Genomic DNA, 14,774 nt, shown 5'->3' on the forward strand with positions numbered 1-14,774 from the left:
TCAAGCCACCAACCTTTTGGTTATTAGCTGCACCAAGAGGGCTCCTTCATTAGTGGTTTGGGAAATGCAATCAAAATGACAATGAGGTTAGCATTTCACACCTACACAATGACTATAATAATACATATGGAGGATAATTGTTGATAAGGATATGGAGAAACTGGAACCCTTGTATGCGACTATTCCAAAACTACAAACTCACTGCCATCAAGTCAGTGCCCACCTGCAGAGACACTGAAGGGCTAAAACCTGCCCCTGCGAGTAGCTAAGACTGGAACTCTACAGAGCGGCCAGTGGTTTCCATTGCTGACCTGGTGGTGAGCAGCCAAATGTGTAAGCACTTCACCACCAGGGCTCCTAGGAATATGAAAACAGCTTAACTATTGGGGGAAAGGGTTTGAAGGGTTCCTTAAAAAAATCAAACAGAGACCGACCATATATATATATATGGTCGGTCTCTGTTTGATTTTTTTAAGGAACCCTTCAAACCCTTTCCCCCAATAGTTAAGCTGTTTTCATATTCCTAGGAGCCCTGGTGGTGAAGTGCTTACACATTTGGCTGCTCACCACCAGGTCAGCAATGGAAACCACTGGCCGCTCTGTAGAGTTCCAGTCTCAGCTACTCGCAGGGGCAGGTTTTAACCCTTCAGTGTCTCTGCAGGTGGGCACTGACTTGATGGCAGTGAGTTTGTAGTTTTGGAATAGTCGCATACAAGGGTTCCAGTTTCTCCATATCCTTATCAACAATTATCCTCCATATGTATTATTATAGTCATTGTGTAGGTGTGAAATGCTAACCTCATTGTCATTTTGATTGCATTTCCCAAACCACTAATGAAGGAGCCCTCTTGGTGCAGCTAATAACCAAAAGGTTGGTGGCTTGAACCCGCCAGTAACTCCATGAGAGAAAAGTGTGGCAATCTGCTTCCAGAACGATTACAGGCTTGGAAACACTATGTGGCAGTTTCAGGAGTCCAATCCTGGTGCTGTAGTGGTAACACATTGGGCTGCTAACTTCAAGGTCAGCAGTTTGAAACCACCAGCTACTCGGAGGGAGAAAGATGAGGCTCTCTACTCCCTTAAAGAGTTACAGTCTTGGAAACTGACCAGGGGGCAATTCTACCCTGCCCTATAAGGTTGCTCTGAGTCCACAGTGAGTGTGGAGTCCATGGGGCAGTTCTGCCCTGTCCAGTAAGTTCACTAGTAGGCATTGACTCAAAGGCATGTAACAACCACCATCTTACAATATATATGTTGCCATTTATCTTCTTAGGTGACCTCACATATTGCTGAAACCTCCTCATGTTCTTATTGATGAATGGTTTGAGGAATGGGAAACATGTATATATTTCTATAACTGCAGTCGACCACATTAAAACAGTACCTACCAAGCTAGCTCACTAAACTTTTTTGCAAATGTGTTTTTAGGTTCCCGAGTCTTTTGAGCACCTGCCACCTCTCCCAGAAGCTCCATCACTACAACCTGAGCTGGTAGACAAAATTCGAAAGACACTTCCTCCCCAGAAGCCTGAGCTCAGAGTAAAACGGGTGCTGAAACCCAGAGGCTTTGCCCTGACTTGGAATATCACCAAAATCAATCCCAAGTGCGCTCCTGTGGAGAGCTACCACCTCTTCCTCTGCCATGACAACTCGAATGATAAGCTGTTTTGGAAGAAAATTGGAGAAATTAAAGCTTTACCACTCCCAATGGCCTGTACTTTATCTCAATTTTTTTTCTCCAATAAATACTATTTTACTGTTCAATCAAAAGACATTTTGGGGCGATATGGACCCTTTTCTGATATAAAAGCTATCCCTGGATTTTCTGAAAATCTTCCCTAAAAGACAAGGCTTCAATAATGATGTAATATATATTGTTTTTTTCATATTTGAGTTATTTGTTTATAATGTTACTCTGACACTATTGGTCACTTAAAAGAGCCAGTTGAGATTGTGAACCCACTGTGTAGGGACAGTCTTCTTCCATGTGTTGTAAGTGGCGTACCTTACAATTTCATGATTTCCTTTATCTTCATTAAAAAACCCACTGGCTATGTTTGAAAGCATACACTGTCATGGACCCACGTCACTAAGCAATGTTGGGAACAACAGCTGTGATAACCATAGAGTGGATGAAAGCAGCCACTCTTTCTTTGGAATAATTGTTTGGTGGCCTGCCTATGGCTATCAGAGCTGTAGGGGAAAAAACAGCCCTTTACAGAGGGCAGATTATCCTTGGGATTTTTATCCACCAAGGCTTTGTGAAAATAATTGTCTTCCCATTTTGTGCTCAAATTCTGCAAGGGCTATGAATTTGTGCCCTCCCTGTATTTTTATTTTGGCTATATCAATCATATGGGGAAATAGTCTGGAAGTTTTCCCTAAATCTGTTTGTATACTTACATAAAGTGTGTTAAACATTGTGTGCTATGTACACAAAACATGCAGCATCTTTCATAAAAAGCATGATCCCACTCTGTGAGTTGAGGACAAGGGAGTTGTGCACCTTAGATTTAAGGCTTTAATTTGCTGATTCTCTAATGTGTCCCTGTGCCCACTTTCCGGCTGACACCAGTGCTCTGTACTGCTACCAGCACAACACTCAGGGCCCCTAACGTGTCCTTCTGTCTGGGGAAACACAGAACAAATAGCCCAAGAAAGTCTACAGTCACAGACTTGATGGTTTCAATTAGAGACCCCGTAGAGAAAAACTGGACAGCTGTCTAGGAACCTTGAGAATACAAAAATAACCCTAACACTGTGAATAAGAGGCTCAGGGAGGGACGGTCTTTCATGTTCCATAGTGGAAGTTAAGGCTTCAGAGGCTCTGGAATTTTAAAGATAGGAGAGGAAAAAGGAATAAATAAAATGAATGGTTTTTCTTGGTACATTGTGAATGCCTCAACATCTTCATTAATAAAACATGGTTTCAACTTTACCTGCCTTTACTTTTTTACCAAAACAAGACAGATTCTACACTGGAATTGATAAGCTCTTGAGGTCTTATTAAAAGCTAAGGACAGTGGGGCCTCCTGCATCTTAGAACAAAGAAGTCGCTCATTGAAAATGTTATCCTGCAATTGAGGTAGACCAGATCTTCACTCATTAAGCCAAGGGCAAAGACTTGGATACTTAGATGTGGGTGCCTATTATCCAAGTGAAAGGCACTCCCAATCTGAAGATCATCTGGATTTTTTTATAGTTACATAAGAGCGGGGCACTAGGACAAAGGAGACATTTTACGACATTTGACTTTCTGCCCTTTGGGGAGAGGAGCAATATTCTCAATTTTTGCCTAAGGACAAGAAATATCTCAGTCTGGCCAATAGTGCAGTTACATAATATGGAGAGCTAACCGTCCCGCAATATCATCCTTTGAATATACAAGTGCACTTTGTGTACTTGCATTCCTTGTCATTGAGTTGGTTTTGACCCATGGTGGTCTGGTCTATAACAATAAAACATGACCTTGTCCTGAACGATCTTCACGAGCATTGATAACGTTGGAGCCCATCACTGAGCTTATTGGATCGATGTTGAGTTTCTCGTGGTATTTTGTTTTGTTTTTGACCCTCTACAAGCATGACATCTCTTTCTGGCAAGTGATCTTTCCTAATAATACATCCAAAATAAGTCAAAGTGTTGCCATCCTTGCTTCTTAGGAATGCCCTGGTTGTATTCCTAGACTGATTTGGTCCTTCTTTCGGTAGGTCACATTAGCATATTAAGAACTGATTCCATGGCATGAGGGCTAGGTGCTGTGGAGTCTGTTCTGACCCAGCAACTCTGTACAACAGAACGGAACACTGTCCAGCCCCGTGCTGTCCTCGCCTTTGTGCTTGTATGTGAGCCCATTAATGCAGCTACTGTGTCAATCCATTTTGTCAAAGCCCTTCCTTTTTTTTGGTTTGATTTTTTTGCTACCCCTCTACCAAGCATGACATCCTTCTCCAGGGACTGGTCTCTCGACATGTCCAAAGTACGTGAGATGAAGCCTCACCGTCATTGGCAGTGGTGAGTATATTCAACCTTCTACCGCACACCGTAATCTGAATGCATCACTTCTTCAGCCTTCCTGTCGTCCAGCGTTTTCGTCTGTATGAAGCAGTTGAAAATACCATGGCTTAGGTCAGATGCACCCAAAGTGATATGATGGCATTTTTAACACTTTAAAGAAGTCTTTTGCAGCAGATTTTCCCAGTGTAATACATCGTTTACTGACTTCTGCTTCCATGGACATATACTATGGATCCAAGTATAACTAGATAATTGACAGCATCAATTCTGCCATCTATCATTTTATCAGTGCACATGTGAAGAATGTTTTTCTCTCACAGCTTCAAGCTGTATTTTCAGAGACCAAAGTTATGTTATCTATTTGCAGGTTGTTATTAAGTCTCCAACCTTGATGCCTGTTTATATAGTCTGGCTTCTGAGATTATTTGTTCAGCATACCAACTGAAAACATAAGGTGAAAGGATATAACCCTGCTCCATTCCTTCTCAAATTTTGAATTACTTTTCCTTCTTGATCATGTTCTACCAACTGCCTCTTGATTCATGTACAGATTCTGCGTTAGCACAATCAGTCTTATGAAATTCCCATTTTCTTCAGTGTTATCCCTAATTTGTTATAATTCACCTAGTTAAATGCGTTCACATACTCGACACACTTCTCTCTGGAGTTCTCTGTTTTCGACCAAGATGCTGTTTTCGATCATGATGTTCACTATTGCTCCAGTTGTGAGAGTTTTGGTTTTCTGTCCATTGAGTTGCTAGCACGATCTTAGCAAGGGATTCTGAAGACTTGGCAAAGCCACTCGTACCACATGGTACTAGATCACTCGCAAATCTCTCCAGTTCAGGGGTGCTATAAACTGGTGAGAGGACTCAGAGAAACACCCATCCTTGATCTCTATCAGCAAGTGCCTCAAGTGTCAGCAAGGGGGTTGTGCCCTCTGCATATCACAGGTCATTAATAAGCCTTCCTCCAATCCTGGTGGCATGTAGTCCAGCTTCTCCGATTATTTGCTCAGCATACAGATTGAGTAAGTATGGAGAGAGGACACAAGCCTGATACACACCTGTCCTGATGTAAACCATGCAATATGCCCTTGTTCTGTTCACACAACTGCCTCTTGCTCCATGTACCAAGCACGTTCTGATGAGCGCAATAAAGTGTTCTGAAATTCTCATTCTTCTCAAGGCTATCCATAGTTTGTTATGACCAATATAGTCAAATGCCTTTCCATAGTCAGTAAACATCATTTTGGTATTCTCTTCTTTGCATCAAGATCCACGCGACATCAGCAATGATATCCTTTGTTTCATGCCCACTTCTGAATCCAGCCTGAACCTCAGCACCCCTTTGTCAATGTACTGCTGGGTTTAAGGAACTCACAATGACTCACAAGAGTCATTGATCATGTCCCTATCCATCTAGACAGAATAATGCCCAACTGTGGGAGTCATTACTTGAGTTTGGTCTTTTTTTTTTAAGCAGGATAATCTGATCCCCCCCACGTAAAAATACATACCTAGAAGGAGCACAGATTATGTTGTTTCTGGTGTTTTCTGTGGGACGGGAATGTTTTTATTCCCAGGCCAGCATTCTGTTATAAGTAGATAACCGTTCCATATGCAGATAGATTTTGTGTGTCAATGTGGCTGGGTTAGGATTCTCAGAGTTTTAATAATTAAACTCTAATAATTTCCCAGGATGTGACCTAACATGTAATCAACTCCATAATGGGATACATCTGGTTCACCAGTCTTTGGCATTTGGTACTTGAGCCAACATCTTGCCATATTGCCTGCTGAACCTGGGAGTTGTCAGAGGCCTGCCATGCAACCTGCTGCCACCTTGGATTCATTTCACCTCTTAACCCACCTTCCTGTGGTCATCCTTCTTTTGAATTTGTCAGTCCTGCAACTTCGTGAATTAGGAGAGTCTAACATATGACCCACTGACTTACAGCCTTCATGGACTTGGATTTGCCTGCTTCTGTATGAGCCATTTTCTAGATATAAAGGTCTCCTTATGCAGGAATAGCCACCATTTGTCCATTAGTTATACTGTGTGGGATACAAAAAGATTTCTCTCCAGGTTGTCATGCCGTTTGCCAGCACATTGTGAATTCTGCTGCTTAGAGGTATTCTCCCTGAAGGCATTTAGCCATATAGAGCAATCAGAGCCTATTGTCTGTCCCACCATTGGTGGGGCTCACTCCCTGCTGATAAGGATAGTGGATTGCTTTCCTGAAGGGGAGCTCAGAATAAGTCTAGCCAGCTCAAGGACATCTAAGGTTAGGCTGCCATCTTGAATCTAGGATCCACCCATCCTGTCACATGTGTACCCCTATCCCTCCTCTTCCTATTGCGTTTACACCCTTAGACCATCCCCTCCCATTGTGCCCATGACACAACCCCTTCCTGTGACATATGTGGTTACCTGTAATCAAGGGGGCTTGCACAGCCCTAAATATATATAGGCCTTGATCAAAAATAAAGAGGGTCTCTCCTCTTCCCTCTCTCTTCGTGGACCTGGCTGATGAGATCATGGCCACCCCATAGGTGAGAATGCTACCATAAAATGTGTCTGACTCCTTTATTGTATCTTCTCTCCTATTCTGGATAGCTGTGGTTCTCAACCTGCGGGTCTCGACCCCTTTGGCAGTCAAACGACCCTTTCACAGGGGTTGCCCAATTCATAACAGTAGCAACATTACAGTTATGAAGTAGCAATGAAAATAATTTTATGATTGGAGGGTCACCACAGCATGAGGAGCTGTATTAAAGGGCCGTGGCATTAGGAAGGTTGAGAAGCACTGCTCTATGGCTTTACTATGATCTTTATATATTCTCGCCATACAATTGCTCCTACGGACCCTGATATTGTTAGAGGATGGGTACTCTGACAATACGCCTTCATGCTGTGTGTGTGTGTATAAGTATATATGTATATATATATATATGTACATACTCATGCACACACAGCATGAAATATAACAGCTAATTAATTATAACAACAGTACAGAGGGCTCAGTTCAGCTCACTTCTGTGGAACAGTTAATATGCTGGAAGTTCTTCAACTCATGAGGGCTGCTGGGTCCAAGGTCAAGAAACCATACAGCTGAGTCTTCCCTTGAGCAATGCAGGCAGTCTAACCACAGGCAGCTGACAGCAAGGTAGGTCACCAACAGTCAGCAGCTCAGGATCTTAGAGAAGCAGGCTTGGATGGGATATCGAACTCTGACAGCCTCAAGTTCAAACGATATATAGTATACCCTAGCAGCGTGGCAAAGCAGGTCTCGAAGGAACCTCAAGCTCTAGCGACATGATCCACAGGTTAGCTGTTCCACAGGTAGTGTAGTTCACAAGTTGAGGCAGAGAACTAGTTAAAGCAGCCACACACTGGTCTAATCACCAGAGAGTAAGAGAGAACGGGGGTGGGGCTTGCCGAGCCATTTATCTCTTTGCCTTCAAATCAAACTGTGACCTTATTAATCCCATATGTTCCTATTGGCCAGGTTAGAACAATAAACTTACCTATCACAATAGGAATGCAAAAGTTGGAAACAAAGAAGAGGGAACAGTAGTTGGAAAATATGGCTACTGTGATAGAAATGACGCTGGAGATCACATAATAGAATTTTATAAGAACAACGATTTGTTCATAGCAAATACCTTTTTTCAGCATCACAGAAGGAATTCTCCAGATGGAATACACAAAAATAAAGTTGATTACATCTATGCGAAGAGATGATGGAGACGCAATATCAGCAGCTAAATCCGTGCCGGGGCTGACTGGAACAGACCCTCAGTTGCTCAGGTCGAAGCTGAAGAACATTAAAACAGGTCCACAAGGGCCAAAATATGACCTTGAGTCTATCCCACCTGAATTTCGAGAACATTTCAAGAAGATACTTGATTCATTGAATACTAATGACAATAGACCTGATGAGTTATGGATGACAACAAGAACAGCATACATGAAAACCAATGGAAAAATAGTGATAAACTGAAGGGCCCTACCACAAGGCACAAATACACTATCGAACATAATGAACAATATCCCCACTATGGAAGAGAAAGTACAGGACAGGTACCTTCTTAAAATACGACATTTATACACATTAAAGGATTCCATTAATTAAAAAAGAACACAGTGGAAAAAAATTTAATAATGATAGAGAAAGGGCTAATTTCTGAAAACTACAGCATCTTGCTTAACAAGAAATATACAAATAACCTAATTAAAAATGGGTACACAACATGAATAGACAATTTATCGAAGATGACAGTTAGGTGGCCAACACCATATGAAGAAAGGTTTCAGTTCATTAGCAATAAGAGAAAATACAAAATAAAACAATGAGATGCCACCTCACGCAGACACTTTTAGCAAAATTAAAAACAAACAGAAAATGATATATGCTGGAGAGGATGTGGAGAGATTGGAATGCTCATCCATTGGTGATGGTGTTGTATGACCACTATGGAAATTAGTGTGGCACTTCCTTCAACAAATGCAAATACAATTACCCGATGATCCTGCAATCCTTACACTGAGTATACACGCTAACGAAATAAAGACCAAAACATGAACAGACATATGCACACTTATGCTTATTGCAGCAATTTCGATAATAGCAAAAAGATGCAAACACCCAAAACCTTTGATTGTAGAGGAATAGATAAACAAACGCTGGTATATTCATACAGTGGAATATTATGCACCGATGAAAAATAATCCTGACTTTTAAACATTTCGAGACATGGATAAAACTAGAGAACATTATGCTTACCCAAGTTAGTCAACTTCACAAAGATAAATAGTCAATGACACTCTTGTTATAAGGAAAAACAAAGAAAAGGAAAAGTGGTTTTCACACCAAAAGATGAGACTTTGAAGACCACAAGAAGGCCAGGGATCGGAGTGAGAGCAGAGAGGGGTGGGATAGTACACTGTGGAGGGAAGGAAGGAGAATAGAATGGCATTTCTGAGGGGTTAACGGGAGATGAGTGATTTCATTTGTTGTGATGGGCTGTGCAGTTACATAGAATATCCTTCTTTGAGACACACAGATGAGAGTGCAGGCTCACAACCTCAATTAAAGCTCTGCACATTCCTCACCCCTCAGCTCGAGCTACTGGTCGGAGTGGTCAAAGCAGGAGGAAAGTAAAGCTGGCGTGGGCTTGCAGTCTTTGGTGACAAGTGTGTGTGTGTGTGTGTGTGTGTGTGTGTGTGTGTGTGTGTGGGTGGGTGTTACATGAAAAAAGCAAAAGATCATTAAAAGGGCATGAAAGAAAGAAAAGATACCAGTGGGTATCAAAAGAGACCAAAATTTGCTCTTATTCGTAGAGTAGCTACAACACATGGAAGAAATAACGAAGTAAAAAACTGAACAGAAAATTGCAAAGGGTCACTTGAGAAGACAAAGTATAATGAAATGTTCAAAGCCATAGAGTTAGAAAAACCAGAAAGGAAGATGCTACATGTTCAGTATTTCTTAAGCTGAAACTAAAGAAAAATTTCAAGCCTTGAGTTGCAATATTGAAAGATTCTGTGGGCAAAATATATTTTTAAATCAATTTATTGGGGCTCATAAAATTCATCACAATACATAGATCAATTGTGTAGCGCACAGCTGTACATTTGTTGCCCTCATCATTCCCAAAATTCGCTTGCCTCTTGGGTTCCCGGAATCAGCTCATTTTCCTTTTTTCCCCCCTCCCCCTGGGCAAAATATTGAATGATGCAGGAAGCATCAAAAGAAGGTGGAAAGAATACACAGTCTCTACCAAACAGATCAGTCAACATGCCTTCATGTCAGGAGGCAGCAGACAAGCAAGAACTACTGCTGCTAACGAAAGAAGTTCCAAGTGGACTGAAAGCAGCAACCAAAAACAAAGTTCCAAAAATTGATGGGATGCCCACTGAAATGTTTGAACAAGCTGAAGAAGCCCTGGAAGCCCTCACGCATCTGTGCCAGGCAATCTGGAAGACAGCTACCTTGCCAACTGACTGGACTTGCTCCATATTTCTACCGATTCCAAAGAAAGGCAACCCAACAGAATGCTCAAATTAGAGAAAAATCTCGTGACTATCAAATGAAAGTAAAAGTTTGTGGAGGATCATCCAAGAATGGGTGCCAGCTGCCAGAGTTCAGGCTGGATTCAGAAGAGGACATGGGAAAAGATACCACTGTTGATGTCAGCTAGATCTTGGCTGAAAGCAGAGAATGCGAGGAAGATGTTTCCTTGTGTTTTACTATGTTAAGGCATTTTACTGTGTGGACCGTAGCAAACCATGGATAGCCTTAAGAAGAATGGGAACCAGTGTACAAATATGCTTGACACAATTGATGTATGGAATGTTATAAGAGGTGTGAGAGCCCCCAATAAAATGATTTTTTTTAAAGAATGGGAATCCCAGAACACTATATTGTGCTCAGGTGGAACCTGTACATGGATCAAGAAGCAGTTGTGCAAACAGAACATGGTGTAACATCAGGAAAAGTGTGCATCAGAGTCGCATGTTCTCACTACGCTTATTCAATCTGTGTGCTGAGAACATCATCAGAGAAGCTGGGATACATGAAGTAGAAATATGCCATCAGGATGGGAGGAAGGCTTATTAACAACCTGTAATATGCAGATGACACAACTTTGCTTGCTGAAAATGAGGAGGACTTAAACGACTTGCTGATAAAGACCAAGGATTGCAGCCTTCGGTGTGGATTACAACATCATGATAAACAGAAAAAGATCGAAGTTGTCAAGGATTTCATTTTGCTAGGATCCATAATCAGTCACGGAAGTAGCAGCCAGGAGACCAAATGACACGTTGCATTCGGTAACTCTGTAGCGCAAGACCTCTGTAAAGTGCTGCAAAGCAGAGATGTTACTTTGAGGACTAAGGTGCACCTGACTCAAATCATGGCATTTTCAATTTTCTCCTATGCTTGGGAAAGTGGGACATTGAATAGGGAAGACCGAAGAAGTGATGCATTTGAATGACGTGCTGGTGAAGAAGACTGCAAAGACCTAGACTGCCAAAAGAACAGACAAATCTGTCTCGAGAGAAGTACAGCCAGAATGCTCCTTAGAGAGGCCATAACAGTGAGACTTCGTCTCACGTACCTTGGACATGTTGTCAGGAGAGACCAGTCCCTGGAGAAGGACATCATGCTTGGTACAGGTAGAAGGGCAGCGAAAAGAGGAAGGCCTTCGACAAACAAGATGGATTGACACAGAGGCTGCATCGATGGACTCAAACGTAAGACAATTTCGAAGCTGGCACGGGATCAGGCAGTATTTTCCTCTGTGGTACGTACGGTCGCTATGGGTCGGAATGGGCTCACTAGCACCTCCCAACAACATGCATGAATACACAAGCACCACTGACTTTGCGTTTCCAGTTAACTCAACCTAAGACAGAGGGTGCCTGAGTTTAGTACAAAGTGGGGGTAGGGTGGGGTGGGGTGCCATTTTTTATGTACTTAGGCAATAGGTTTGCTTTGCCTGGTAAGACTTCATAGTATCCAGGTCATTATCCATGTAGGAATGAATAGCTAAATCAGTACATACAAATACCTCAGCATCTTGAGATACAAGTGCTCTGTGGACTTGGCTGTTGGATGTTATGAGTTGAGTTCAATTAAGGCCTGGTACTGGAGGGTGGCTAACAATCCCCAGGAGGCCACAGTCTAACACATGTGTCTCCAGTAAAGGTGATGTTGAGGTTAACAATAGCATTGGGTATTAAACTATAATTCAACATAGGGGAAGTGCAATTCGATGTAGGAAGCCCTGGTGCTATAGGGAATTACACTTTGGGACGCTAACTGGTCAGTAGCTCAACCCCCCATCCACTCCTCAGGAGAGAGATGCCGTTTTCTTCTCCTATAGATTTACAGCCTTGGAAATCCACAGAGGCAGTTCTAATGTTTCCTGTAGGGCTTCTATGTGTCAAAATAGATTCTACATCCATGACTTTTTCTTAATGGACCTGAATTTTGGAGTTCAAATTGTTGACAGGGACATTTCAGTGAATCCTTGGCAGTAACTAGATTAAGCTCATCTAACAAAGACATTTTCTTCCCAGGCCTTAAGGAAAGCTATTGTAAATAGCAAAGTAAAACTTAGAACAGTTTCATAATGTAAGAAAGCCATCCAAAAATAATTCAACAAGGTAAATCACATAAACATAACAGTTATAGTCACTGTTGTGGAATAGTTCATAGGAAATAAAGCAGTAGAATGGATAGGTCAGAACATGGTTCATTTTAAAGGGGAAAGAAATGCTGACAAAATGAGAGGTAATAGGGAGGGTGGGAGAAAGTGGGAAAAAGAAGAGCTAATACCAAGGGCTCAAACAGAAAGAAAATGTTTAGAAAATGATGAGGCAACATATGCTCAAATATGCTTGATACATACAATTGATGTATGGATTGTTATAAGAGCTGTAAAAGCCCCCAATCAAATGATTTAAAATAAAAATAATAGATATAATAAAGGCAGCTTCTTCAGGTATTTGCATGGGTAAAAATAAGATTTTAAGACAGGAGGCAATGGACATAAGAATAGTTACAATTATGAAGCAAAGTCTGAGAATATGTGGAAGTGGCATGGAGTCTTGCTATGTGACCTTGGGATCAGCCATCTGCCCCTTCGAGCCTCTGTTTCTGGCTACAAGGGTGTTGAAATGTTGACTTTTATGTCTCCAGAGGGTTGATAGGCCTGCAGAGTGGATAACTTTATTGAGTTGCGATAAGTGGATCCAAGATTTAACTCCCTCAAGTTTTGGTGAACAGGGCTTAACAAGGAGAATTAAATATGGTCTGACAAGTCCTCTTTTCCAACGTTATGTGTTCTCCAGAAGCTATGTTAGGTAAGTCTGCAATGTTTGTTTCTTTTAAAAGTTTATTATTATTAATTGTGAATGAATACATATATCACTCCATAGTTCAATCACGCCCAGCAGAACTGTACATTTGCTACCACAATCAGTTTCCTTTTCTACACCTACCCTCCCCCCTCCCTGCCATCCCCACTGTTCCCCCTCCCCCCCAACCCTGGATTCATTATTCTCCTTGCTGTCTTTATAGATTTATCAATCCTGGGTTTCATATACCATGAATGAAAAAAACATATAACACAACTTCAAGAGGGTGGCCCCCAATGACCTAACTCTTCTGAGATACCCCTTACCATATACCAACAAAAACCAAACGAAACAATAAAACCAAAAATACAGAAAATTTTGGAAACCAGATCAGGTCCAGCCTGCATCATGGGGGACAAAGTTTTATCTGTTCAGGTCAGATCTATGCCTTTGATCTTCTATCCTCGACTCAGTAATGCACTCTGTTTAGTAACCACTTTTCTCCTATCCCTCAATTGTGGATAGAGGGATGCATTGTTTGTTTGTTGATCATCATTCAAAGGCTTATTTAACCTAAGAGACCGATTTCTCAGTATTACATCAAAAAGGGAGGGTATTTTGGTAAATCTTATATAATGTTAGGGTCAGTGTAAGCAACACCAGGGAGGACAATAGGTCTTTTGGTGATCATTTCCCGAGGTGCGGGTGATGGGATTCAGAGGGTGTGGGCCTCAGATTTAAAAGGAAGACTTCTGATAAGGTTTTGCAGGACAGGGTTTGATTATCCCAGATGATTCTATCAGTCCTTTCCACTAAGCCGGGAAATGGAGATGGGAGGGATCAGTGAAGCTTATGGTAAACGGGAAAGGCTAGGTATAGCTCTTGAGCAATCCGACCAACACGATGACTTCCTCCATCTCTACAAAGTGATTGATGTTCCCCAAGAGGGAACCCTACTCTCAAGTTCCATGGCAGCAGGGAAAGCTTCTACCCGGCATGACAACCGTAACTAACACATGCTCTTAACCCTTAGAGGGCAGTCACCGAATCAAGTCTACTTGTCCTTCAAGAGTAGATCATGGCAGAGGATATCACCAAGGATAGACGTTAAAATGTTTCACAAGATTAGAGCAAGGACAATGGATTACATATAAAGTAGCTTCGAGAAAATGGTCCTCACTAGCATTTTTTCATGACTTCAATCATTTTATCTCATCCAAGGAATGTTAAAGAAAGACTGAAGAAGAAATGATGCCAATCAGTTGAGTATTGGAAAGTACCCTGGGATACGAGGAAAGGTGTGGGTCAGCATTGCATCCTTTAACTTGCTGCTTCAACTGTATGCTGAGCAAATCCTGTGAGGAGCTGGGCTATCAAGAAGATATGCAGCATCAGGACTGGAGAAGGTTCACGAAGAACCTGCCCTGTACAGATGGCACAACTTGGATCCCTAAGGGAGACAAGGACTTCAAGCACTTTTTATTTTTTTTAATATTTTTCTTTAAAAAAAAACACAACATTTTATTGAGGGCTCTTACAGCTCTTGTAACAATCCATACATCAATCGGATCAAGGCATGTACATATGTAAATATATTTATATATGAGAATGGGGAAATAGATCTATCTGCATATATTTATAGGTTTATAGGCACATTTATACAAATGTTGCCATCATTATTTTCTAGACATTTATTTCCTCTTTTGGGAGGTATTACATTGAATTTTAGGTTTATTGGAGAATTTTCATCTCTATTTTGTGAGATTTTTTTGATCTTCTGAAGGATTTCTGTTTTGTTTTTCATAGCATTTATTCCTGTTAGATCCTTGTTCATTTCTTTTTGTTTGTTTGTTTTTGTTTTGTTTTTAATCATTTTATTGGGGGTT

General features: G+C 41.4%; 1 protein-coding gene across 1 annotated transcript in view; it reads left to right on the forward strand.

Annotated features, from left to right (window-relative positions):
• Positions 1 to 2,938, forward strand: part of ATF7IP2 (activating transcription factor 7 interacting protein 2) — a 62,638-nt gene extending 59,700 nt beyond the window's left edge. Inside the window, exon 12 of the mRNA XM_045286054.1 lies at positions 1,429 to 2,938. Coding sequence (XP_045141989.1) covers positions 1,429 to 1,842 — 414 coding nt within the window. The 3' untranslated portion in view covers positions 1,843 to 2,938. The remainder of the gene's footprint in view (positions 1 to 1,428) is intronic.
• The last annotated feature ends 11,836 nt before the right edge of the window (positions 2,939 to 14,774 follow it).

The sequence above is a fragment of the Echinops telfairi genome, unplaced genomic scaffold (genome assembly GCF_000313985.2).
Source record: "Echinops telfairi isolate 266 unplaced genomic scaffold, ASM31398v2 ScPeMD7_5;HRSCAF=22, whole genome shotgun sequence".
In the NCBI taxonomy this organism is placed as follows: Eukaryota; Metazoa; Chordata; class Mammalia; order Afrosoricida; family Tenrecidae; genus Echinops; species Echinops telfairi.